This window comes from Desmodus rotundus, chromosome 3 (genome assembly GCF_022682495.2).
Source record: "Desmodus rotundus isolate HL8 chromosome 3, HLdesRot8A.1, whole genome shotgun sequence".
NCBI classification, from domain to species: Eukaryota; Metazoa; Chordata; class Mammalia; order Chiroptera; family Phyllostomidae; genus Desmodus; species Desmodus rotundus.
In genome coordinates, this window is record NC_071389.1 from 20,475,782 (window position 1) to 20,502,812 (window position 27,031).

Below are 27,031 nucleotides of genomic sequence, written 5' to 3' on the forward strand. Positions count from 1 at the left end.
TCTGGAGGCCCATCAAAGCTGGTAGTCTTCCGGGTTACTTGGTAGGCAGGTCAGTGCAGCATAACCCAATGTGGTACGCTACCTCTAAGACCAAAAGTGATCCATCAAATGTCCGGACTTTCCCTTAGTGGTGGGGAGTGTACAGTGTAACAGCTCATCTTTCACTTTAGGTTACCTGCCATGCTCCTGACTGCTCCTCTGGATCCCTAAACATTTCACAGAGATGAAAATGCCCTTAGTTTCCACAGGATTATTGCCTATCCTCTAAAACACATTTTATTTATTTATTTATTTATTTATTTATTTATTTATTTATTTCCCAAAGCATTTGGATACCTACCTGCTACTCCTTGCTTATTAGGTCCAAAAACATGATGCAATCACATGCCAGGTGATGTTCTGCTGGGAAAGGTGAGATGATTAAAGTGCCTTGGATGAGATTTCAACAGAGCTGGAGAGCTGATATAACCCAGATGTAGGGCAGCAAGATGGACCGTTGACCTGGATGGTGAAAGTAATCTGCTTTCCGCAGTTTCTGCTACTTGGGCTACAGGGGGAAGAAGCATATTCCAGGTCAATAGTTGCCTGGCTGCAGGTGCCAGGGGCAGGTTTTATTTGCTTTATAAAGAGGTATCTGAAATAACAGCTATAAGTTAAGTCCCGTACACGGCAAATGCCCTAAATGTGACTAGATGGGGGTGACCACTCCTGAATTTGTCGTCTTTGATGGTGGTGGTAATATCTACCATTCCCTCAGGGGGGCACTGCCGCTTCTGGCTTGTGATTCTGTGGGGAAGGACAGTTCCAGGGACTTTCCTTTGTTCTTCTTACATAGCTTTCACGCTGTATGTCAATGTGAAGATTCTGCCGGTTGCCAAGTATGTCCATTACAACTGCAACTATAGAAACTGGGAAATAACCCCGGTATGGGCACGTAGGATTGACCCAGGCCAAAGTTCCTTTTAAATGACCTGGCCCCACGTATTAGTTTGGTAGGTATGCCATAACAAAGCACCGCAAACCGGGTGGCTTACACACTACTTAATTCTCAGTTCTGGAGGTTCGAAGTCCAAGATCAAGGTGTCTGCAGGGCTGGTTCCTTCTGAGAGCCACACGGGAGAATCTGTCCCATGCTTCTCTCCTAGCTTCTGGATGTTCTGCAGCCATCTTTGGCATGGCTTGGCTTCTGCTGTATCAGCCCAATCTGACTTCATCTTCACATGGTGTTTGTTCTCCCTGCGAGTGTTTCTGTGTCCGAATCCCCCCTTTTCATATGGCACCAATCATATCAGATTGGGGGCCCATCCTACTCCAGTACAACCTCATCTTAACTACATCTGCAACAACTCTATTTTCAAATAAGCTCACATTCTGAGGTGGGGGTTAAGATTCCAACACATGAATTTTGGGGGACAGGATTCAACCCACCATACCCCTTATGCCTCTATTCTAAGTAGTAGACCACAGAGACTTTTTAGGTTTCTTAGGATTAGTGCTAGCTTAGGGTCAGTTTCCAAATATTCCCTAAAGGCCTGGGTATTTCCATTTTCTCAAGCACAGGAACAGAGGTTAACGGCTTGAGATTCTTTGGGGGAAGACTGGAAGATCTACGATTCAGTTATGATGATATACTGGTGCTCCCTTCAGGGCACCCAGCATCCCTTTATTAAAGGGCCTTAGGTCCGAGAACTGAGTGTCTGTAACTCTCCATTTTGGTGATTCAAAACAGGCTTCTTTTATGAAGAAGGCTTCTGTGTTATGCAGACCAAATAGAAACTTAGTGGGTTGTATTTCACCACTCTAGCTCTGTTGCCTTGGTACTGCCCCTTGGATCCCATCATCCCTACTGATACCAGGGATTCCATTTTAATGGCCGCATCTCGTAGCTTCATTCCCAGCCTAAGGAGAATAGACAGTCCAGTACTTTTCAAGATAAGGTGTTCCCATTATTTATGTACTTCCAATTCCTTAGTGAATGGAATATCCTCTGGGCAATTTTGAAGGGCAAAATTAGGAAATGAGGTCACACATATGATAAATCTGCATCAACAGCCTTGGCTGGTGTGGCTCAGTGGATTGAGTGCTAGCCTGCGAACCAAAGGGTCACTGGTTTGATTCCCAGTCAGGGCACATGCCTGGATTGTGGGCCAGGCCCCCAGTGGGGGATGTGAAAGAGGCAACCACACACTGATGTTTTTCTCCCTCCCTTCCTCCCTCCCTTTCACTCTCTCCAAAAATAAATAAATAAAGTCTTTTTTAAAAAATCTGCATCAACATTCTATCTTCATGTTTTGGCTTTGTCTTCCGATGCTATACTAAGTAATTTTCGGCAGTTCAGTTGTGAGTGTAGACCACTGTTAGATCCAAGTTTCATCCAACCGACCAGCTAAGAGGCACTCCTAGCTCCTAAAGCCAGAATCTCTAGAATGTCCAGATTAGTAAATTCTACCCAAATGAAAATAAAATTATGCTTTTCTTCCTGGTCGAATACCTTCTGAATCCAGTTTTCAAACATTCCTTAGGCTTCTGCTGATTCAAATTAACAAAATCTGACAATTTTTCTCTAAGCCTCCCAGATCAGACTGTGTTTGCCTTCGAGATGCATACTGGGATCTGATTATAATTACAGATCTGGTGGTAATAAGGGGCAGTGGACAGTGACAAGTAGTATTAGCATTTGAGAAGTACTAGGGACAATGAGAACTATTAGCATTTGCTTCCAAGGCAACTACCCATTGGTCTCCAAGTAAGACTGAGAGGGGAAAGTTAACGGGAGCCTGCGGATTCCGAACAGTAAGATTTACCGAAATCCACTGAAATGTCCCCATAGCTTATTTCAGAACCCCACTCGTTCCCAACGCCCTGTGATTTTAACTTATATTGCAATTCAATAACCTAGAATCTCCACCTGAGTTTCAGGTACATCAGCCTTGTGGCTACAGGAGACAAAATTCTTTGGGGGCTCTGCCATACTTGCCTGGAGCTGAAAATGTAAAACTACCGAGCCTTTCATTTTCTTTAACCTCTCTAGCATAGCCACTACCATTTAAGTCTGCTCATCTCTCTTCCAAGACATTTCACCTCAGGTGACCACAGACGTACGTAATCCTTGCCCGCTAGTTCACCGTTTTCCAGTGGCAATTAGATTCCCTTTTCCTTCAAATCCAACTCAGACATAACTAACTGAGTCCCATCTTTGAGGACCTATTGCCTGTAACCACTTTTGGAACAAAATCCTTTATCAGTTAGGGTTGAGTAGTTGAAGGAAACAAATCCCTTCTACCTATTTTAAGTAGAACAGGAATCAACACAGGTAAGTTAGGTGCTCACAAGAGTTGGGAAAGCCTGGGCAAGCGGTCTCTAGGCTGGGTGTCTAGGAAAGACCCCCACATTGATCCACCATGGGAGCTGCTACCTCCGCCACCATCAGGATGGTGAGGAATCAAGAGGCCACCACAAGCTGACTACAAGAACACATATCACTGTTATACACGGATCAGGAAGCCCTTCCACACCCACAAAACTCCTGGTGGACAGTGGAATACCACTGAAGAGAAACCCAAGGTCTCCACATTCTTGCAAGGAGCAAATCATAGCTGCTAAAGATGACCCCTGAATCACTTTTTCCTTCCACATCTTGTTTGTGCATCTGATTGGCAGAACTGAAATTACACTCAGAACCTTGGTTTCAAGGAAGTTTAAGATAAGTACTGTAGTTTCTAGCTTTCTGGCCTGTGGAGTACAAGAAAGCACATTAGAAAGAGGTTGGAATGAGTAAGTACCTATTTATCATATCCAACAGATTCTTTCCACCGGCCCAAGGAGGACTTGTGAACAGACACGCCCTTTCAGTTTCACAAGCACCCATCTGCCTGGCTTCGAAGATTATCTCTTCCCGGCCTGAAAGGAACCTAAAATTCAGTTGTTTTGTTAATCTACAATCTTAATCCCAGCCACCTCTTCAACCTAATCTACTACTCCCCTCCTTGGTCCATTTGTTCCAGCCATATAGGCCTGTTGGGTGTGTGTGTGTGTGTGTGTGTGTGTGTACTAAGGATGCTTTTACCAAAGGGCCTTTGTACTTTATTCCCCTCATGCCTGGTATCACGTGATTCTCACTGCACTCAGGACTCTGATAAAATGTGACCTTATCAAAGAGGCTTATTCTGTCCATCTAAAGTAGCAACATCGCCAATTCTCCTCACTTTCCCTGCTTTGCTTTCTTTAGTGCACTTACCCTCATCCCGATTATGTACCTGGTCACCATTCCCCACTACGATGTTACTTTACTTCCATGCGGACAGAACTTCTGTTTTCCTTATTAACGCATCCTATACCTGAAACATAGTAGGTATTTTAGAATAAATGAAAGCTCTACCAAGAGGAAATTACATGTCCCAAATTCTACACTGACCAACTTTTCCAATGCATTATGATCTCCAGGTGGTGGTGAAGGGCCTCTCACTTGCTCATGTCTGGGAGACACAACAGTTGTGCTGCAAAGGATTAGAATAAATTTAGTTTTTCATGGCCTCTGGTGTAAAGTTCTGGGCTTTTCTTAGATGACACCCATAATTCCCTTTCCTTAGCTCTTGTTCCTGCAAGAGGAAGAAACAAGGGCCTTTACCAAAAGCGTTTTTAGTACACCATTTCAATCTTTACAACCCCATAATTAGGATTATCATCCCCACTTCAGCTAAGTGAAAACAGACTCAGAATAAGGTGCCCAAGTCTCACAGCACTATGAAGTAGAGCCTAGATAAGAATACAGGTTTGGTCTACGGCCATACCACCCTGAATGCGCCTACTCTCCTCTGATCTCAGAAGATAAGCAGGGTCGGGCCTGGTTAGTACTTGGATGGAAGAATACAGGTTTGGCTGCAAACTCCTGTCCCTTAACCCTCTTCCTTGATTTTGTCCAAGTTAATTGCTCTCTTGAGGTTTCAAGAGAATTACAGGTCTAGAGTTGATCATTTACAGTTCAGAGATTACTGGACTGTCTGCTCCTTTTCCCAACAGGCTCCCTTTTCACACATGGACACCCTCGAGGATGCCTTTTTCCAGACACCCAGAGTCCACTAACAGCATTTCCTGTCCCAGGTGCAGGGAAATGTGCTAAGTCTGGCTGCAGTGCCCAAGAGATAAGAATCTTCCAAGTCTGCTGTTGTCCAGACTCATCATCCTCATTGTAGAAAAGCACAGGCCAAGAAGACAAAGAACAGGTGCACCTGTGAAAGGATACAGAAAGCCATCTGGTCCTCAGGGAAAGGATGTTTTCAATGCTGCCTCTGGGCCCAGGGCTAAGGTGACAGAGACATTTGGCACTGGAAGCTTCTTAGATACTGTCTGAGCTGGAGAAATCAGGTGGCAGGAGAGTCACTAACTCACCCAGTTTCAAAGTGAGTTACCGCCAGATTTGAAATCTTACATGATGTCTCATAAATTTTTTACTTTTTCTGATACACTATGTATGAGCATTCATTTTTAGACTTATTCTAGACAGAGCCAAAATCCCAAGTAGTACTAATTCAGCTCAATTCTGACAAATTTGTAAGATCAGATAAAATTAAGTATGTTGAGGTTTTAACTGCATTTCTTTTCTCTCTTTTCATTACAAATTTTAGTCAGATTCCTTAGTCACTCTTAAACAGGCAAAACTGAGAAAACCTTTTTGAACAGGGAATATGTACCTGAGAGCATACCAAACACCCAGGTTATTGCTTAGTGATTGGGTTATGCAGAATCAGTACCTTTCTTCCTCCAGTAAGAATACTATGTTCCCCAATTTACAATCCTGCAGCATTCACTGGGACCACTCTGAAGAGCCACTGAACTGCCACCCCTTCCTTCCCTCCTCTGGGAACACATTTCTAGAAGTGACTATAATACAGAAACGGTTAAATAAAACTTTTAACAGGAAAACTGCACAGCTGCCTCTAGAGGGCAAACAAGGTCCATTTTAATCTATAGCTTCTCTATTTGGCTGACTCAGCTAATTCTTCAGTTGGACTACAGTCCAAAACAAGCCCGGCTTTACTTCCTGTTACGCTAGAAATCCCTGGTTTATAGATGGCTCCACTGCAGTCAGATCAGAATACAACCCTTCTTCCCTGGGAATAGGAACCTCAGATCTACAGACTGTTAAGGACATAGCGGTCTGTTTCAAACCCTTGGCTCTGCAGGACTACCCAAGCCAAGGAAAATGACATGAGTTGAATTACAACAGAAGTCTTTATTAAAATGTGTCCTTCGGCAATGTTAGCATACATACAATATACACACATACATCTGTACACTCTTTGACACACCTCACGGATTGCCACCATCAGTTTAACCAATAAATTAAAACTTAAAAAAGGGGGGAGGAGGATGGGGTGTGGGACTAAGGGCAAAATTTCCCATGTTTTATCTGTAAGAAATTGCAAATTTCTTAGAGTTTCCCCGGGGAAACCTGTGACCAGAGAATCTTCGAAGTAAAATACATAAATCTCCACTCCCACCCCCACAAAAAAAAGATTCCAAAAGATGCAGTTACAACAAGTGTGCTTCTCAGAACAGGAGCATTCATTCCCCTTCATACTCTGGCTTCTGCACCTTCTGGATTCAAGACAGTCTTCCCCTCGGCTGGGGCAGAGAGGTTCATATGGGCACTTGGGCTCGGCGCACCTTGGGCTCTGGGAGTCGAGGGGCAGGCTGCAGTATGGGAGTGCGGGGAGCCACACTCATCTGAAGTGATGTCTGGCACATCATCTGACTGTGTATCTGAGCTCTCTAGGTCACTGCGGATGCTCTCGGGCTGGGCCAGGCTGATGTCCCAAGGTTTGCTGGCCAGGCAGTCTTTCTGTTCACAGCTTTGGTGTTTGCAGGGGGGATCCTCTTCATTGCTGCCACTGCTGCCACCCCCACTTTCCTCTTCATTCTCTGCCATCTGAGCATGAACATGGAGCGAGTCCTCTGTGCTGCTTCCACTCACCAGCTGATAGTGGCTTGGTTTGGCTTCAATGTCCACTTGGATTTCCATATTGTTGCATTCTCTGTGGAGACAAAATCCACTATGCTGAGTTATGCATGGGCCATGCTATACCTGTTGGTAAAAGCAGTTTGTGGGTTTAGGATTAGAAAGCCCCAAAACATAGGTAAATAGACTAGAGCTCATTTTTAGTGAAAATAAAAATTTAACCTAACACTTACATAGGATGGAGAACAATTAGATCCTTTTTGTTCATTTAAACATACACGCATACCTCTGTCGATTTCTTTAAACTAAAAAAGAGCTTCCAAAATTCAACTAAGTGTCAGGGCCTCACACTATCTTACCCTATGAAAGTGAAAGAAGATTCATAGCTTTTTACTGCTGTGCCACAATTAGAAGAAACCAGGAACTCTCCAGGAGGAAGTGCTGCACTCACACCATACCAGATAACACTAGTTCTCAAAAATAAAGAGAAATAAGGTACAGGAGCCACACCAAGCAAAGGGCAACATGAGAGCAGAAGCCATAGATCCACAGATATCAATGAATACCAAAGCTCTCAAAGTTCCATGTAAATAATTACTGTTGCAAAAGCCAAGGGAAAAAAAAAAGGAAAAAGAAAAGGAAGAAAGAAAAACTCCTCTAAAAATCAAGTGCTAACAAAAAGAATCAATCAAGAGCTGCCAAGGACTTGCTCAGTGAAGTCACAGGGTACTCACGCTACGTATCCCACTAGACGGTACGCACAGCTCTCATAGAAGGCATTGCGTTTCTGAAGGTCTAGTACCTGACCAAAAATGCAACCTCTCCTGGGCATCTGACTGGTCACATACCTGTCCTGCGGGTTGTAGGAACTGATTATGGAACCGGCCATAGCGCGAGTACTTGCGTTGTCACTAATTGCACCAAGACTGGCTGTGTCTTTGGGGAAAATTTCCTTTTGGACATCGGCTTGGACTTCTAACCTGTGTAAAGAGGGGACGTTCAAGTTAATATGAGACCTGGGTATTCCGAGGCAGTCTGCTTCCTGGCACAAATCTCTTCCATTATTCCCTTGCAAACTGAATTGATCTGATCTCCAATTGTCAAATAGCTCAAGTAGATGCCCACACATTTTCTCTCTTAAGTATTTAATGAAATCGTCCCCTCCTTTCTATCCCCACTGTAACTGCTTAACTTCAGACTCTCTAGATCTCCTGACTGGATAACCACAACTGGGCTCTCTCCGCAGTAGCCCTAAGTCCAAGTTAAAGCACTTCCAGATCAGTGCCAACGTGAACAACGATGTGATCACTCTAACACTCCTCTCTTGGCTCCCTATTGACAATTGGCATTTAAGGTCTTCCTGATCTGCCTCCAAGCGCACTCTCCAGTTCCTCTCTCACCATAGGTCCTAAATCATAATCACTCTCAATTTTTCTTTCCTTTACACACCTAAACACATTTTATACCTCCATGACTTTGGATATGGTATTCCCACTCTCTAGAAGTTTCCTTTCTCTAGATGACAAACTCTACTCAGTCCTTAACAAAGAAATTATCACTTCCCCTCAATCCTCCAGCACACCAGTCACTTCCTAAGTGCTCCCACAGCACCTATTTATTTATTAATCAATGTACACATCTCTCTTCTATTCATCTGGCTCCAAAAAAGGAAAGACATCTCATTCACTCTACCCTCCATGACTTGCACATACTAGGAACTCAAAACATGTAGAAATCAAATTACCTCCCAGCTATGAGACTGAAGGACATACAGAAACCAATCTCCTGTAAGAGCAGCAAACTTTTCCAACGGTGTCTCAGAGCTAAGAACCTGTAACTATTTCCTTTCTTGGCTCTAACACCATTTTGTTGTACACTTAAATATTTCCTCATAATGGGTTTCACAGTCAAACCCATCTGACTCATTCACTTCCTATAAAAGGAATTTCCATTCAGAAGCAAGCCTACAGAAGGCTTCCACAGAACTGGAACAGCTGGACTGGCTAAACTGCAGTTTCAGCAAGTCAGTCTCCAATTATGTCTGTCTGCTTATTTACAGGAGTGTTGGTTTTAAAAAAGCACAGCAGTGAATTCTCCAGAATGTGGGGGTGGGATCCCCTAATAAACACCCAGTCATGAGATGCAGACAGGTCAGCAGCAACCTCCAGCTGCACATTCAAACAACCTCCAGCCTGCCACCTGTACCTTTGCTGTGCTGCTCCAGCTTCAGATGCCTTTCGAGAATGTGCCATGGCCCAGGAAAATGAGGCAGTGCAATGGGAAAGTGTATCACGTCAGAGACCGGGGTTCTAGTCTCAGCTCCCCCACAGGATCACTCTCAGAACTGGAAGAGGCCTTTCATAAAGACCATTTACTTAAGTGGTTCCCAGGTGCTCGTTCTTGCACTATGACAGAATCATTTGGGAAGCCTTTTCAAAATACAGATCCCTAAATCCCACTCCCAGAGATTCTAATTTACTAATCCTGGGATAGGGCCCTGAAATCTATTTTTAAGAGGCTCCCAGGTGACTGACAAGCACTCAGGTGTGGGATCCAGTCTAACTGCCATCTGTTGATTGACTCCTAATAGCCAAATGGCCATCTGGTCTCACTTTAAACACTTTCAAGGATAGGTAGCTGAATATTTACTAAGATAATACATTCCTTCTTTGGACTTTTACATAGATTTTCCCTATATTCTCTATAATGAATCAAAATAAGTTTCCCTCTAGCTTATGCCAAGTCATCTTAATCTACCTCTTGGCAAAACTCAATTCTTTTTTCCAGTTCAAGACCCTTCAGGTATCTGAAGGCAACCACCTACCTCCCCTACTTCCCTAACTTGTATTGCGCCCCCCAACTCTTCTCGGGCCTCTGTCTCTAGTGCATTAAACTAACTGCTTCTCATGCAACATCTGTTAAGTTCCTCTGAGTATGTTCTCATTTGTCTAACTGGTGAAATGACCAAGTCAGTCACAACCTCTTTAGTAATAAAGCTTTACATATTCTCAACACAAGTTCACGGAATTGATTTTCCTTTTCTACCAAATGGGAATAGGAAGCTAATGAAGATGACAGCACTGATAAGCCAACAAGATACAGCATAAATGCTGTTCAACTGAAAGCCAGTGACAAGCCTAATGGAGAGCACAGCCTTTGAAATCCTATAAAAATACGTGCTTTCCCTTTCTGAAGCAAGCAGCCTAATATAGTAGAGGGAGGATCTAAACATTATCCTTTATGTGGAACAGTGTAAAGAACACTTAACCTTTCTGAGCCTGTTTTCAAATTGTACAAGTAGGAAAAAAACCCCAAACTACTGAAGCCCTAACTGGTGTGGCTCAGTGGGTTGGGTGTCATCCTCCAAGTGGAGAGGTTGACAATTTGATTTCTGGTCAGGGCACATGCTTGGGTTGTGGGGCCAGGTCCCTGGCTGGGAGTGTGTGAGAGGCAACTGATCAATGTTTCTCTCCCTCCCTCCCCCTCTCTCTAAAAATAAATAAAATCTTCAAAAAAAAACCAAACCCAAAACAAACAACGACTCACTGATGGTTAAATCAAAATGAAATGATAGGTAGGACATGCCTGGCACAGAGAAATGGTTCATATGGGTATTATATGTTATAATTCCAACTGGTTCTTTCAATAATGATCTATTTGCTTACCTGCTGTATTTTCCCTTGCCACTGGAAAGAATGCCACCACTCAGCGTGCCCCCAGAGAGGGCTGCAAAGCTGGCTGTTTCGCTGTATGGACCCTGCATAACACTGAGTCCATCTGTAGGGCTTCCACTGGTGCTTAAGACACTAGTCAGACCTTCAATGCTACTTTCTCCAATGCTGGGATTCTTGAGGGCTCGCCAGGCATCTGCCACTGGGAATGGAACCAAACATCTCAATTCAAGAGAGCACAGCATCAAAACAGTCTGGCATTTTCCTGCAATGACTCTTCTGAGTGGAAAATATTCATGTAGAAAAACAGTCATCTATTCAGTTAACGAACAGCTACTATGCACAGCCACCACACATCAGGGGTTTTACCATACATTTATTTGTACTGTAATCTTTCCAATTTTAGATGAGGACACAAAAGCTTAGAACTAAATGACTTGTCCAAATCATGGCTAGTCACACAAACACAAATATTCTGATTCCAAGTCCACTATTCTTTCCAATTTACCATAGATACCATCTAATCAAACACGAAGATTTCATAATATGTGCTGAACCTAGTAGGAAGCTTGAAAAACCTTTGGAGATCTCTGTGCCCCAGATGAGTTAATAAAATAAAGTGGAAACAACATTTAAGTAGAAGTCAGAAGACTTGTTCTAGTCTTAGCTCTGCAGAAGCTCTTAAACCCATTTCACAGATGTTCAGACAAAAGCTTAAAGAAGTTCCCATTAAATGGGGAATAGTGATAACTCTCACCCTTCCTCTTCAGAGAGCTGTTATGAAAAGACCAAGTGAGATAATGACTGTGTAAAGTCCTCGGAAAATTATAAAGTACTGTGCAGATTTGACTTTATTATAATCACTACTATTACCAGCATACTTGGAATCCTACGAGTTTGTACCTGCCACACAGAGGCAGGTACCAGAGGAATTAACCTAATAACTCTGGAACAAAGAAATGAAAAGCTAAAAATACTTTACCCCCTACAAAGCTCATTATCCAAAGTAATCCAATGGCAATCTCTCTGTAAAATGTGCTAAATTTTACTGATTTTTATCTTGTGTTTCATAAACTCAAAAGGAAATTAAAAACCTCCTTTTACCTGTGATTGGGCCATCATCTTCATCAAACTCAATTTTCACTCCCTTTCCATTGGCTGTGCTAACTCCGCAGCCACCTCCACGACAGAGAGAAATGGGCACAACCCCATAGACATAAGCCAGCATAATGGGGACACCAATACCTGGGGGGAAAGAAGGAAATATGTCAGCAGGCCATCAGGCTGCAACTGCCCTGAATTTCTTTCCCAGCCTGAGCACAGACAAACCACTTTATAAAGGGCCAAGGAAAGGCAGAAGATGGCTATCCCAAAGAGGAAGACCAGTCCTAACAGAGTGACCACTGGCCTTAGAAAGGCTTGTATTAGAATCTTGGCTCCAACTTACTAACCATATGACCTTGGGTATACCTTCCCAGAGTTGTCAATGATCAAAAGAGAACATATATACCAGGGGTGTCAAACTCGTTTTCACTGGGGGTCACATGAGCCTCACAATTGCCTTCAAAGGGCTGAATGTAATTTTAAGACTGTATAAATGTAACTACTCTTTAAGTAGGGGCAAGGAGCTCAGCACTGCGGCCAGGCAGAAACAAGGTGCTGGGCCAGATAAAACAAGGTGGAAGGCTAGATTTGGCTCACGGGCCTTGTGCTTGCCATCTGTGATATATAGTGTCTAGTATATATATGTTACTTTAATTCTTTTCCCTTCTATTCATTGCTGAAGTGCTAATCCAAAAACAAATCAATAGCCAAACATTAAATGACTCCTGTGGTTAGGATCCCCCCAGAGTGTTGATTCCAAAATCTTATTCTACATGAGGTAGAACGGCGTCGTTGTTAAGAGCACAGGCTCTAGGTCAGCTTGCCTTGATTCATGTCCCAGCTAAGTGACTTTGGGCAAATTACTACATCTTTCTGTTACAATAGTGCTGTTGCGAACATTAAATAAATTAATGCATAAGAAACATGCAGAACTGCACCTGGCACATGGAAAGCCTCAATAAATATTATAGTACTATTATTCTGAAACAAATCCTCATGCTTCCCCAAAATAGTGGGATGCACTAAGCAAATCAAAATAAAAATAATTTTGTTTTGTGGGTTCCACTGCACGTGGAGAAAAAGAAAAAAGGTGAAAAACTAGGTCTTAAGTAATATTCTTTAATTTAACCTTCTCTGAAAGATTCCCTAACTGATAATTTAGTGCAGTTGATAATAATAATAATAGTACCTAATAGAGTTAACTCTCCAGGTAGGTTTGGTATAAAATGTAGGGGTTTCCAGGATGAAACATCTGGCCAGCTGGCTAAGCGCTAATCAGAAAGCCAGCTGTGGAGGGGAGGGGAGGAAACGGGGAGCAAGGCAGGAATGAAGTCGTGGTCCTGGCCAGCTTCTTACCAACACTAACTGCAGCAATAACTGGGGATGCAATGACCGACAGAGTCACTCCTCCTGTGATAGCCAAATTCCTCTTATGTTTGGAGGTTTTCCTTCCTTCATACCTGCTATGAATCTATAAATAAGAAAAAAAAATCCCGGCCAGCAGGTTAGAACATCAATTTTTTTGCCAACAGAGTAAAACATATCCTCCACCCCCAAAAAGCATCTTCCTTAAATTTTAACCTCATCAGACCAGGATGATCTAAACTAATACAGAGAAAGTTAAACCAAGAAGAGACAAAATAACTCAGGAAGGTAAAGTAAGCATTTCACCTTTTAAGTTACTGACTGAGACAAACCAAGTCCAGGATGTTAATAACTTTCAGATCTCTTGGGGGTTTATGAAAATCCATTTAAGAAATTAAGGTTATTTTTATCCAACAACCAGCTGGTTTTCAGGCAGCTCAGAAACATAAGCTCCTCCCCATTTCCTTCAAACCTTTACCAAGCAACCTGAAAATGGAACACGCACAGAATTCAGTATCTTACCTTCCTGCCAACATAAACAGGAATGCCGATGACCATGGCAGGAATGGCAATGCCAGCGATGAGGGAAATCCCCACTGGGGCGCCAATCAATGTGCCCAGCTGCCAAAGAATTTTCTTCTTACGGCTCCAAGGCTTCTTGCCCCAGAATGTGCAGCCAGAGGGGCTGCAGAGGAAACATGAAGTTAATGTCAATATTACAAATAAGAGCAGCTTTGTCAACAGAGAGCTTGATAAGAGCAAGAGCCTTCTTTTCAATAAGGAGTGGTTAACAGTTACAAGAAGTTACAGGAAATGAATATGTTACACAAGGGGAGCAAAGGCCAATGCCAGACTACTGGAGCTCTGGGGTCTTTCTTTTTTTTTGTAAAGACTTGAAACCTTTTTTCTATTCTTTTCTGCTGAACTATGTTCTCCCTAGTCCACCAACACTGATCTAGCTTCCTTGACTGATACTACTTGGGACCCTGCACAGCTTGCAGACTTGACATCTCATCCAACTACATTGTGCTTTGCAGCTGATGAACACTCTGATTTGCAGTTTTCTTGGCATATGTCCTACCACATCCAATAGATACCGCAAACCATGTTCCTGGAAAACGATATAAAAGGCTTGACTCAGCCTTTATGTCAGTTTCATACTCTTAGTTTGGCTACTTTTACACTCAGCCCTTTTGAGTCCAACCATTTTGCTCACTCTCTTTGTCCTGTCCCCTCACCAGATGGGATAAGCAATGTTTAAAGTAGGGATCATGGCTTATGCACACTTGTGCCCCAATTAATTGGTAGACTGTAAGTACTCAATGTTTGTTAAATTGGAAATTAAAGTGTTTTATCCACACAACGAATATTAAATTTGTAAATATTAATTCCTTCAGGACAATATTTTAATATTCACTGAATAAATTCTTTGGAAACCTACTATATGTAAGGAACTTGAAAAAGTAATTCTAACTTTAAGAAACTTACACAGTTTAGCAAAATTAGACATGTACATGAAGTAAAATGATCACATTTATAAAGAAGCATTTAAGCAATGTCAATGGAGAAGAATGCGGCAGAAAAGACTAGGGAAGGCATAACAGATGAAATAGCATTGAAGTGGCCCTTGAAGGGTGGGTAAGAACTGAACAGGCTGAGTTAAATGGGGTTGCTGGGAGGATGAGGTGATTAGAAATCATTCCAGGCAAAGTGAAGAACTTGTGAACAAGCATGAAGGGGGGTAAGATAGCACAGAAGAGACCCAGGGAACAGCAAGCCTAGATTATGTATTTGGAATATAGCATGTACGAAAGCAAAATGGAAAAAGTAAGAAAAGTAGATCAGGGCCAGGCTGTGGAAAGCCTTATAAGCCAAGCTAGGGAAACTGAACTCTTATCTGCAAGGTCATGGAAACAGTCCCTAGAAAATGCTGAGCTGGAAAAATACCGTGATCGGAAGGGTGCTTCAGAGAAACTTTTTTATAGTTTCCTCATCCTATAATGACAGGACAGACAACTATGTCTCTTTGATATCCTTTCCCCCAAATCAATAAGAGAACAGGACTGTAAGAGCAATGGACACTTTTTCCAACTCACCTGAGGTAATGCAAGTCTGAGATCTCTTTCATACAAAGCCAACAGAACTCACAGCCACACACTGCACAGGTCATATGATTACAGCTTCCATCATTCATCTTGATAATGTAAGCACTGCATCGTGGGCATGGCTTGATGTCATCTGCTAAGAGGGGAAGGAAGAATAAGCAGAAAAAGAATTCCAGTATACCTACTTAGACTTTATTATTCCTAGAAGTACGTATAAAAAATAAAGAGGCAGTAAAGAACTTTTGACTGAGAATTCCAAATTGTGCAACCCACTTCCCTGGAAGGCTGGCTGTGTCTAGACCTCAGGAAAATTCATAAAATGAGTCCTGCTTGTATAGATTGAGCTGCCTATCTCAAAAACTCACAATGTACACACCACGTGAATCATACTCTGAGCAAGAAGGCTTCCCTAGAGAAAGATGGTTCCAAGAATAATGGAATTTCACCAGCCAATAGGCTGGTAGAATTAAAAACACAGTCCAGCCCTGATTAGTGTGGCTCAGTGGATTGAGCACCGGTGTCTGAACTAAAGGGTTGCGGGCCAGGTCCCCAGTAGGGGGCACATGAGAAGCAATCACATACTGATGTTTCTCTCCATATCTTTCTCCCTCCCTTCCCCTCTCTAAAAATAAATAAATAAAATCTAAATAAATAAATAAATAAATAAATAAATAAAAGCATAGTCCAGCAGGAAGAACAGTCTGCAGACTGGAATTGGCTTTAAGTTTTGAGAAAATTTAGTTCAAGAAATTCATTTCTCAGGCTCAGCAAGTACCATTGTGACATGCTCTACTGCAAACCCAGTCCCTCCCCAAGATTCTTTCAAATTCAAAACCTACAAACGATTGGGTACAATATGTAGCATACACCTGGTAATCTTCACAGTAAACTAGGAACTATTAAATAGCAATTTTAGGAGATTATGCTGTGCCAGGAAAAAAGTGAATGATAAAATCTTTCCTACCAGCTTCTCCCAAATCATATCAGTGAAATAAGTACATTTATAAAAGGTAATAAACCCACTGACATTTTAAAATACGTTTTCTCTGACTCGTAAAGATTGGAACTGAATGTGTGCTATTCCTACTTTTAAGGTTAATCATTAATCCACATTAATATTTCCTTTCCTTAAATTTGTACTCTATTTCCAAAAGTGATAATGCACCTAAAGATAGTAGATAAACAATACAGGTTAAGACACTAATTAAATGTCTTTCTGCTCACAAGTAAATTTTTTAAAAAACCCTTAGCAGAAGGACCCGACTGCTTGCCAGCCTGAGACATATTACTAAGAAGGTAGAAATGAGAGAATTTAGCACTGGCCAGATAGCTCAGTTGGTTAGAGTGTTGTCCCAATATGCCAAGGTTGTAGGTTTGATCTCTGCTCAGGGCACATAAAAGAGAACAACCAAGCAACCAATGAATGCACAAGTAAGTGGAACAACAAATCTATGTTTCTCCCCCTCTCTCGAAACTCAATAAAGAAAAGAAAGAAAGAAACTAGAAAATGCAATTTCTTGTATTCTGATTTTACTGGAGTTGGATAATATATAATGGTCAGAGAAGGAATCTATATATATCAATGATAATATTGGCAGTACTGCCAAATAGTTTCCAATCTCTGATCCCAAGAAATACTTGGTTGTACAGTAATGTAATCCCTTCCAGCTTTGGGCTCATGTAATGAAGTATAAAATAAAGAGTTAAATGAAAACAGTGCCAATTTATACCTGGTCCAGATTCTTGCCCATAACTGAGACCTGAAGTGTGCTTGGTCCGTACTCGCAAAGTCTGCGCCCTCTGCTGACGGGCCATATCGCATGTCTGATTTGGATGCCATATTTGCTTGCAGTGGTAGCAGAACTCAGTCTGGCAGCCTTCCCTCTCACAGGTCAGCTTTGGGCAGCTCGCACAGCCATAGGCAATAACAGCATACCTGGGTAAGGAAACAGAAAGCAATATTAGTACGGTAAGAATGGTTTAACCAAGACAGACGGACAGACATTCACCAGTTCCAGCGGGGTTACACTGTTTGGCACTCCCGACCACCACATACGATGTAGAGAAAAGAACACAACACACACGCACAAGTGTGCCTAACAAACTGTCAAACATATTCTGTGTGAGACAATGAATTTCTTCTTGACATTCTAAAATCACAAATCATTTATTTCCTGAAAAAATAGGGGGAAATACCACATCTAGCCTGAATTTCTAGCATGTATTCAGTCATAGTTTAAGCTGCTTTAGAAGCAGTTTGCCACAGCAAGTTTCATAAATAACAAGGTACAAACTGATTTCCTTTTGATGGTTTGCTATATTTAGAGAGATTAGAATTTGTTTACATTAAGGGACAGAACATTTGTAAAATAAAGAACTAGAGCAAAAACTAAAGCAAGAAACTACTTTTTCATTTTTAAGTTCCACAGTGAAGCTGGTCTGATCACAGCCTCAAAAACAATTGCTTTTTTCCTCCTTTTTCCCTTTCTCCTTCTATCTCTCAATTCAAATCTTTACCTTGAAATATCTTCTTTCTTGACAGGCTCCAGATTCCAAGAATACCACTCTTCTACCTCATTAATTAATATAGAATTAAGGCCACATCTCCTCCCCTCTCTTCTGACCCATATTCTCAGTAAAGAAGGGCAATTCAGAATCTATCAGCACCAGCATCAAATGGCTCTTATAATTCATGTTTATTTACCAAGAATTACTCTCCCACAATCTCATATATTTACAACTATTAGCCTTTCTGACTAATTCTAAATATGTCAACTAAGTGCTCAGATTACACTAACAAGTGGACACTTGTTTAAAATAAAAAAATTAAAGTAATTTAAAGAAACAAAGAAAAAAGGGAAGACAGCAGTTATGAAATTTCACACAATTTTCAGACAGGTCAGTGATTACAGGGTTAGGTGTTACACTCTGGGTTTTGTTGTCCCCTATTCCACACTCTCCTGCAATAGCCAAATAAGGTTTTCTTGGATTTATCCTATGTTTGCTGTTTATTTGAATGTACATTAGATGTTCACAAGAACATCTCAAGTTCTCAGGTTTATCACAGATTCTGCAAGTTGGTTTGAGAATGAATCTGAAAATATTGACAAGGTACCATCTGTTATATAATATATGCTCTATTAAAACTCTTCTCAGGAAAAGCAAAGTTAGAATAGATCAATGTATGAATGCAAATGATTCATATCCTGTAGGAGTTCTGAGCAAATCTAGCTGCAAAATAACGACAAAGATAAACAACATTTCTCCTGAAGAATGTGAAATGCTTGCTATTGTGTGTTAAATGGGAAAGCTACTGGATGATCTCAGAAAAATATTAAGTCAACTTCTGATGATACAAATTAGATAGACTGCTAATCAGTAAGCCTTGAACATTTCATGATCCATTGTTACCTTATGTTGTAGGAATAAATATTTATTAACAGATTCCCTCAACCCTCCTTCTTTAAAAATAAGAACATGTGATAGAATTGGTAATGTCAATTTTGGGTGTGGAATTTGGTTAAAGGAAGTAAAATAACCCCAAATACTCAGGAGCCCAAAGCAATCTATTACCACGACACAAAATTACTCAGGGCACAAGACCTGGCATTCCTGTTTTCCAGCGCCTGGTCTGGGCTTCTGGCCCCTGACTCACACTGCATGACACTGTGCTAATTAAAACCTCCAAACCTTAGCTTCTATCCCGAAAATGGATGTATAGGTGCTTGCCACTTTCAAGTGTTACTAAATATGTTCTGAAACTGCATTTGAGGTCTTGCTCTGACAGGAGTGGTATAAAAATGACAGCACATATTTTTTTGTCCTACTTCCTGGCCTTTGCATACTCTATTCCTTTTGCCTAGAAATGTTCTTTCCTTACTTCTTGTCCTGGTGAATATTTATCCATGTAACAACCAGCTCAAATGTCATCATCCCTATAAAATCTACTTAACCTCTCCAGGCAACGGATCACCTATTTCATGCCTGTGCACAATTTATAATACTTAAAATACTTACATACTACTTTTTAATACTTATCACATTATATAGTAATAATCATTTGTTTATATGCATATTACACTAACCAGACTACACTCAAGGAAAAGTATCCATTTTTTAATCTCCAGGGTCTGGCATGCTAGTTTACATTTAAAATACCTGTGTTGAATGAATGATTGAGACCTTCTCCCACTTATGTTTTTTCACTTGTCTCCAGGGCATTCTAGCTCTTCTCCTGAGCCATTACTTTGCCCTAAAGCAATCTTTTAAAATTATTCATGCACCAACTGGTTTACTATATTACTATATTTACTATGTCAGGTATTATAACTTAATCCTAAAATTTTGTGTTAGACCACTTTAGGGGTAAACTTCTAAGTTCTAAATAGGGCAATGTGGCCTGGCTGGTGTGGCTCAGTGGACTGAGCACCACCCGCCCTTGTCAGGGCACATGCCTGGGTTGCAGGCTAGGTCCTCAGTCAGGGGCATGCAAGAGGCAACCAATCAATGTTTGTCTCGCACATCAATGTTTCTCTCCCTCTCTTTTTCCCTCCCCTCTTCTCCAAAAAATAAATAAAATCTTTAAAAAGAATAAATAGGGTGATCTCATTCCCCACGTGGTTGAGAAAAACCTCATCCCTGAGAGACCAAATCTGCCCGGACAATCTTGTGTCTTCTGCCTCTTGTCTCACATTGGAACCTCTCCTCTACCCTGCTCTCTTAGCTTAGCTAAGCATTCAGGTTTGCTTAATTAGAAGCTAAATAGAAGGTGCAGGAAATTCCATGTTGCTAAGAATATAGATGCATACTTTTCCCCCTTGAAGTTCATACAACTTTTACTAATTTTGTTAATTTCCTTGTCTTCAAAAACATCATAATGTGTGACAGGCTAGACCACAGCATTATCTAACTTCAGCCCTGGGGGGGAAATCCCTTTAGTATGAATTTGATTATGTTCCGACAGGCCCTGGTAGTTAAAGAAATGTATTCCTATATTATGTCTATACTTCCCAGCTCCAGGCCATGTTACTTCATTCAGAAATCAACCCTGAGCACATAAAAGGGTGGTAGACATGGGCCCAGTTGTCACAATGACCTGTAGCCTTTCTATCTTTTTTTCCTGCCCTTGTTCAAACCCATGTCACCTCCTGAAGAAACTACTATCTGGTCTCCTTATTCCCCACTCCACTCCAAATTCCATTCTAAAAGGTGATCTATCATGTTACTCTTTTGCTTAAAATCCTTCAACCAAAAGAAAGAAGTCCTTCAAACCTAAAAATCTTTGCATGGCATAAGACTGGCCTATCAACTGGATCCAGTCTACCTTTTCAGACTGATCTCTAGTCACTGCCAGATCATGCTTCCTATACTGCACATTCAGAAGCTAAGAAAACTAGACTCAAGACATCAGCTTTTCTTTTTATACCTCCATGCATTTGCTCATAACATTTTTATTTAAGATCCTTGTTTGTCTACTCACTTCCTTGTTTGCCTGATATGAATTTCTACTCATATTTTTCAAGGCCCTCATCAAATGTTTCTGCCTCTATGAAGTCCTTCTTGACACCACCTTGCAAAACCTTTCTTCTATCCTCTAAGAGGATTTGTATTTTCTTTAGTATCTGTTACACTGCATTTATAATTACCTACCTACCTACCTACCTACCTACCTATCTCCTCTACCAGGTCAAACTCCCTGTTAAGAGACCCACGTTTAAGTACTTTTTGTAATACCCAGTACTCACCTAAGGTCTGTTGAATAATCACCAACCCTCTTGTTATCTTTTCTCCTCCCAAAACTGTGCTGTTTGTATTCTTTATCCTTATCAAAATTCAACTATTCATTCTATTCTTCTGGGAGCTAATTGAAAGAGTCTGTTCACAGTGTTGTAGAAAGAGTTGGACTATAGATATCCTAGTCTAGAGCAGCTCTACCTACTCAGAGATGAAGACTTATTGTTAAATAAGGTCACTAACAAAGCCCTGGCCAGGAAGCTCAGTTGGTTAGAGCATTGTCGAATATGCCAAGATTGTGGGTTTGGTCCCTGGTCAGGGCACTACAAGAAGCAACCAAAGAATGCATAAGTAGAACAACAAATTGATGTTTATCTCTCCCTCAAAAAAAAAAAAAAGGACACTGACAGAAGGCAGGCCAGAATAACTGTTAAAGGAGTTTGCAAAACTGCAAATAGGGAAAGTTTCAGCTACGCCTTAAAGATGCCATAGAATATACAACATGTTTCCCGGTGATCTAAGTTTGGGAAGATTATACCAGATTGAAGATTCACTGCATTATTAGCATTAACAAGATTTACAGTGCATATCAGCATGTCTAAAGGGTCTAAGAAGCTAATGAAAGCTCAGAAGTAAATTTGCTTTATTTTGTTCAATCCAGTATTTCCCAATCTTATACAATCACAAAACATTTCTCTTTCTATAAATACCTATAAAATAGGTACCTTGGAAAACATTCATATATATGAAAAGTAGAAAGTAAGATCAAAAGATTATTGGACACTGTAAAGGGGCTTAAATTATAAGGATATCATATAAATACTAAGTTATTAAAGACATAAGAAATCGTCTTGCCCTGGCCTGGCAGCTCAGTTGGTTGGAGCACTGTCTTGATGCTCCAAGGTTGTGAGTTCTATCCCTGGTCAGGGTACATCCAAGAAACAACCAATGAATGCATAAATAAGTGGAACAACAAATTGATGTTTCTATCTCTTAAAAATAAAAAGGTAAACTCTAAAAATTAAAAAAAGAAGTCATTTTATAGGTCAGGTATGAATAGTTTTAAGCAGAGGAGTAATATAAAATGTTCCACTTTAGAATGAATACTTTGGCAAATATGAGAAAGATGCATTGGGCTGGAGGATGATGTAGATGGAGGGGAAGGGGGAGGAGATAGAGTGAAGAGCTTTGATATAGAAGGTATGGTATAAATTAAGAGTTCCAGGAAGGCTTCAGAGAGGAAAACTCCTTCTTCACGGAAAGATTTGTCTTGCTCAGGGAGCTTGCTCTTCCATCATAAATATGCTAGAGACAAGCAGAAGCTTCCTGTTTATGGGATGGTCCAGTTCAATTGCCCAGGAAGGCCAATAATGATACTTCCTGCTGTAGTCAGGTGGGAGGGGGCACTCTGCAGGGGGACTCTCCAATGAGAGGCTGCAGTGGTGGACTTGTACAAAGAATTTAGCTCAAGACAGCCTTACCTCCTAGTCATTTGTAGGGAAGATCTGCCCTGTTGTCTCCTTTGCTCACCCCTCAGTCTCCTAGAGATTCTGAAAGGGTTTAAAGATCGACAACAGGGCACTTGAGAGGAAAACATTAAATGTTTACATGAGTTGTGGGCTTCTGAAAACACCTCATATTTAAGCAGAAATTCCAAGGGCTAACAGATACACTGGGTTCCACACAAACTTCTCTGCACTGGTCTCTCCCTTACAAAATGAGTTTACCACCACCTACCTGTACGAAACTAAAATGAAATGGTTTCTGAATGAGGCTGGAGTCTGAAAATTATACAGAACTATAAAAATGTCAGTTATCTCTATTTTGAGTTAATTTTATCTCATTTAAAAGTATGTTTTAAAGATTATACTTGGTGGTATTATACCGAATATTAAGTAATATGAATGTTTCCCTCCTAAAATTGGTTCCCTTATTTACAAGTAAAATAAAATGGTTTCAAGTATGGGAAAAGAAAAACTCAAAACTCTTTGCTCTGCTCTCCAAGTATTTCGTAAACAAATAATGAATCTTGTCCTGGCCGGGTAGCTCAGTTGGCTGGAGCAACATTCTGATACACCTAGGTTAGGAGTTTGAGCGCACACACAAGAATCAACCCATGAATGCGTGGATGGGTAGAACAAACAGATGTTTCTGTTTCTCTCCCCTCTCCCTTTCTTTCTAAAAAAAATCAATAAATAAGAAATTTTTTAATGAATCATTTAATATATAGTGTTTCCATTATCATGAGTAATCACAGTAAAACTGGTGATCAGAACTCAGTAGGATCACTTACATACTCCCTTCACCCTGCCAAATACACATACAGACACACAGAGAGCAAAGGAAAGACTTGATAAATTTGGCTGGTAGGAACTTGATCCCTGGATAGTAAATATGGTCACGTAGGAGAAGAAGAGATGATTGGGGCATAGGCTTCTGCTCTAGTGCTCATCCATGACTTTTACCATACCCAGAAGAGCAGGCCAGTTTGATTAAAACAAAACAAAACAAGCTATTTTTTTCCTGGCATTAGAAAGAGACAAAACCATTGGCCAAATCCCTAGGGAACTCAGACACCTGTTTGGGAGGTGGCAGAATTTTAAAGTTACTCTCTGTTTATTTATCTAACACCTTCAACTGAAGATCTCAAAACACTTTGCAAACATTAATTAAGCCTCTCAGGTCAGGAAAGGATTAGACCTATTTCAGATAAGAAAAAATAAAGTAGGTAAGAGGCTGTTAACAATAAGAATCAGAAAAGAAAATGAATTCTAGCACACTTGGCTCTCTCAATGTTGCACAGACAGCAGCATCCCCAATAATGCTGACAAGCCCATGCTTTTTAAAACAGAGGTTGAGAGGAAAGAATACTGAACTTGGTTGGAGTTTAGACCAGTGTTTCCACTAGTTACATGACTCTGAACAAGTCACTCAATTTATTTAAACTTTGGTTCCCTAATCTGTAAAACTAGATCAAATTTATCTTACCATGTTGCAAGGATCAAATTAAATTATGTATGCCTGGCACATGGATACTCAGATGCCAGCTTGCTTTCTTTCCCCAGACTTCACTTTCTTTAAACCCACAGATAACACATTAAAAAAATTATATATAAGATTGCTATAATTCTTTTAACTACCTGGAAAAAAAAACCCTCTGGATGATAACTGATGCAATACTTGGCTAAAATAGAAAATAGCCTAATTCTTTAATAACTCCCAAATCAGTGATGGTTTGGAGTTGTCATCAAGATTGTAAATTAACTCCTGCCCCTTTTTACTGATGTGAGCAAAGTCAGAGATTGACTTCAGAGGAATAAAAAACCAAAAGGGAGCTTTTCCAGAAAGAAAATCAGTGGTCCCACATTTCTCAGTTAAAATTTAAGGAAACTCTCACATCTCAAAAACAGAGTTAATATATATACCATTCCAAAATTAACGGTGTTCACTTAAATTCCTTTGGTTCAGAAAACAGATCAATAGTGCCTGTAAAAATGTGAATACCATATCAATTAACCTCTTAAGGCCCGCTGGATCACCAGATATAGGCAAAAACTTCTATAGAGCCTGTGTGGTTCTTTCTGATACTTATTAACTGAAAGTGAAAGTGATGTACCATAGATAAACGCAGTTCCTTTGACAACAACACTTCAAAGTAATTCAGAAACCCCATCTGAGTTAGGTTAAATAACACACCCATCTCTAAACAAGTTTGGCAGAAGAGATAAACAGAAGCAGCTTACTCTTCTTACTCCCCTAGACAGTCTATGTCGGCTTCTTTTGAACGAGACACACAGCAGCATCGTGGAAATCTTAAAACAGCCTTGATATACAGGCTACAATTAAAAGCCCTTCTTAACTCCTTTGAAGCAAAGATCTTGAAGCTTTTTACTAGCATTACGTTACCCCCTGCGAAGAGTCCCTAGCATCTTTTTGTCCCCCAAACATGGCCCACAAGAATAAGATGATCTGCAGGTAAGGGCACAGCCTGACTCCCAACCACTTAGAGGAGCCCCTCCTTTGCTGCATGCATCCGTTCATGGGAGGTGCTGACAGTGAAACAATCAAATTTTAAAAAGGGGGGTTCTCTACTGAATGGCCAGACAGCTAAATCTGGTCGTATTTATGTCTCTGTAGTCACAGCACATTTTCTCACTGACCTTAAAAATTTAACATAAATGGCGCATTAAAAAGACCATCATCAAAACTCAAGATCAGAGGGGCTGGGAGACACATTTTCTCCGAACGTACCAGTCCTCTAGGCATCCTTCTTCGGAGTGACCCTTTGCTCCTCGGACAGACAAAGGGCCCACTCCTCACCCTGCCCAAGGCAGCAGTGCAAGGACCACGGCGGGCCCCCCAAGAGCTTGGCACAGAGGACACACAATGCCCACGGTGCCCCCAGAGCTCTGCCAGCGAGCTGTCCTTTGCCCGTAGCCATTCTCCTCACCTCCGTCCCAACTTTCACCAGGAGTGGTCAGGACGAACACACCTTCCCCCGCAATGCTACTCAGTCTGGCCCTGGCCAGACGGACACACCCCTCCAAAGCATATTCTCAGTTCGTCTTCTGCCACATATCCTCTCATTGAGAGACACTCCTTGCCTGTGGACAGGGGAGCATTTACCCGACAAAAAGCTGCCCTGCCTCCTGGCTTGATGGATGGCTCTCTCCCTCAACCACTTCTCAGCCTCCACCTCAGGCTCTCGGGCAGGGGTGGGGTGCTGGGAGCGTCCACAGCACTCGGCCGGGCTTCCGGAGGGTTACCAGGTACCGACCCGCCGCAGCCGCCGCCTCCCTCTCCCTCTCCCCCCCGCGGCTCGTCCCTCCCCTCTCCGTCCACGTCTGGACACGGACACGGACACACACACACACACACACACACACACACACACACACACACACACACACCGCTGCGCCGAGGGCCACCTCTAGGGGCCGGTCACAGGCGGGTCCAGCGTCCAGGCACCCGCCCGGGTCCCCCCGGCCGCAGCCGGCCGCCCCCGGCGGCCACGCCCCCGCCTCACCCGCAGTCCGGGGCCGGGCACCAGCGGCAGTCGGGGTCCGAAGCCAGGTAGCGGCGCAGCATGAACTCCTCGTACTTGTGCATGAGCGGTGGGTCCGCGAGCAGCAGGCGGATGTCGTGCGGGTTGAGTCGCTCGCTGCACTCGGGGCAGCTGATGGGCACCCGGCTCTCGCTGATCTCCAGGCGCAGGTAGTGGCGGAGACAGTCCCTGCACGAGCGGTGCGGGCAGCTGAGCAGGCGCGGGGCCCGCTCGGGCGGCAGCCGCACCAGGCACAGCGGACACTCCACCTCCTCTGGGCCCGGGCTGCCGCCCTCCGCCGCCTCCTCATCTTCGAACCCCGGCCCCGCGGCCGCCGCCTCGGCCTCCTCCTCGGCCTCGGCGGCCGGCTCGGCGGGCAGCGCCTCGGGCAGGGGGGCCTGGGCCGCGGCCGGGACCGGGGCGGGCGGCGGCGGCGGAGCGGCCGGGGGCGGCGGCTCGGCCTGCGGCTTGGCCCGCGCACGGCGGCCACGGGCCGAGGCAGAGAAGACGCTGTGGAAGGTGAGGCGCCGGCGCCGGCCGCCGCTGCGGCACTTGGGGTCCGGCGCAGCCGCGTGTAGGGATGTGGAGCGCGGCGACTCGGAGTCCTTCTCGGAGCCCATGGCCCCCAGAGGCCGAGGGGCGAGCGGCGCCCAGCGCCGCCACAGCTCCCACCTCAGCGCCCCCTCTGCCGGAGCCCCGGCCGCCGCCGCCGCCGCCCTCCCCAAGATAGAAACCGAGCAGCGTCAACCTAGCAGTTATAAAGCCTCCGCCCCTCGCGCCGCTGCCCACTGCGCAGGCGCTGTGCTGAGACACCTCACAAACCGCACCGCGAGGGCGGAGGGGCGCTGGGCGCGGTCAAATGGGGAGGAGCCGGGCGTGCCGGGGCGGAGCTTCACCGCCTCCCGGTCACGTGGTTCCAGGGCAGCCATCTTGAGGAGATCCGTACCCGATGGCTTTTCTTGGCCTTCTCCCTCCAGTTCCCTCACCCCTGCCCAGATCACCCCGCCTCGCGGGTAGTCTGAATGCCACTGCCAGCCACTGATGCTTCAGT

The 27,031-nt window shown here is 42.8% G+C and overlaps 1 protein-coding gene and 1 long non-coding RNA gene across 4 annotated transcripts; both read right to left on the reverse strand.

Annotated features, from left to right (window-relative positions):
- Window positions 1–345: 345 nt before the first annotated feature.
- On the reverse strand, window positions 346–4,555 carry LOC123479138 (uncharacterized). Its single transcript, XR_006654668.2, has 4 exons — window positions 4,415–4,555; window positions 4,238–4,337; window positions 3,783–3,911; window positions 346–547 (listed from the first exon to the last, which is right to left on the reverse strand). It is a non-coding gene; the product is annotated as an uncharacterized lncRNA (long non-coding RNA).
- A 1,657-nt stretch (window positions 4,556–6,212) lies between these two features.
- RNF19B (ring finger protein 19B) lies at window positions 6,213–26,729 on the reverse strand. Of its 3 annotated transcripts, none has more exons than XM_024554534.4 (9): window positions 25,963–26,728; window positions 16,934–17,139; window positions 15,195–15,336; window positions 13,621–13,783; window positions 13,090–13,204; window positions 11,734–11,874; window positions 10,624–10,831; window positions 7,807–7,938; window positions 6,213–7,034 (listed from the first exon to the last, which is right to left on the reverse strand). In XM_024554534.4, the coding sequence occupies exons 1-9, from the start codon at window positions 26,598–26,600 to the stop codon at window positions 6,575–6,577; spliced, it is 2,205 nt and encodes a 734-aa protein (XP_024410302.3). In that variant the 5' UTR covers window positions 26,601–26,728; the 3' UTR covers window positions 6,213–6,574. The 3 variants fall into 3 exon arrangements, with proteins under 3 accessions (XP_024410302.3, XP_024410301.3, XP_045046733.2); XM_024554533.4 differs by having other exon boundaries at window positions 15,195–15,339; XM_045190798.3 differs by lacking the exon at window positions 7,807–7,938 and having other exon boundaries at window positions 15,195–15,339; window positions 25,963–26,729.
- Window positions 26,730–27,031: the final 302 nt, after the last annotated feature.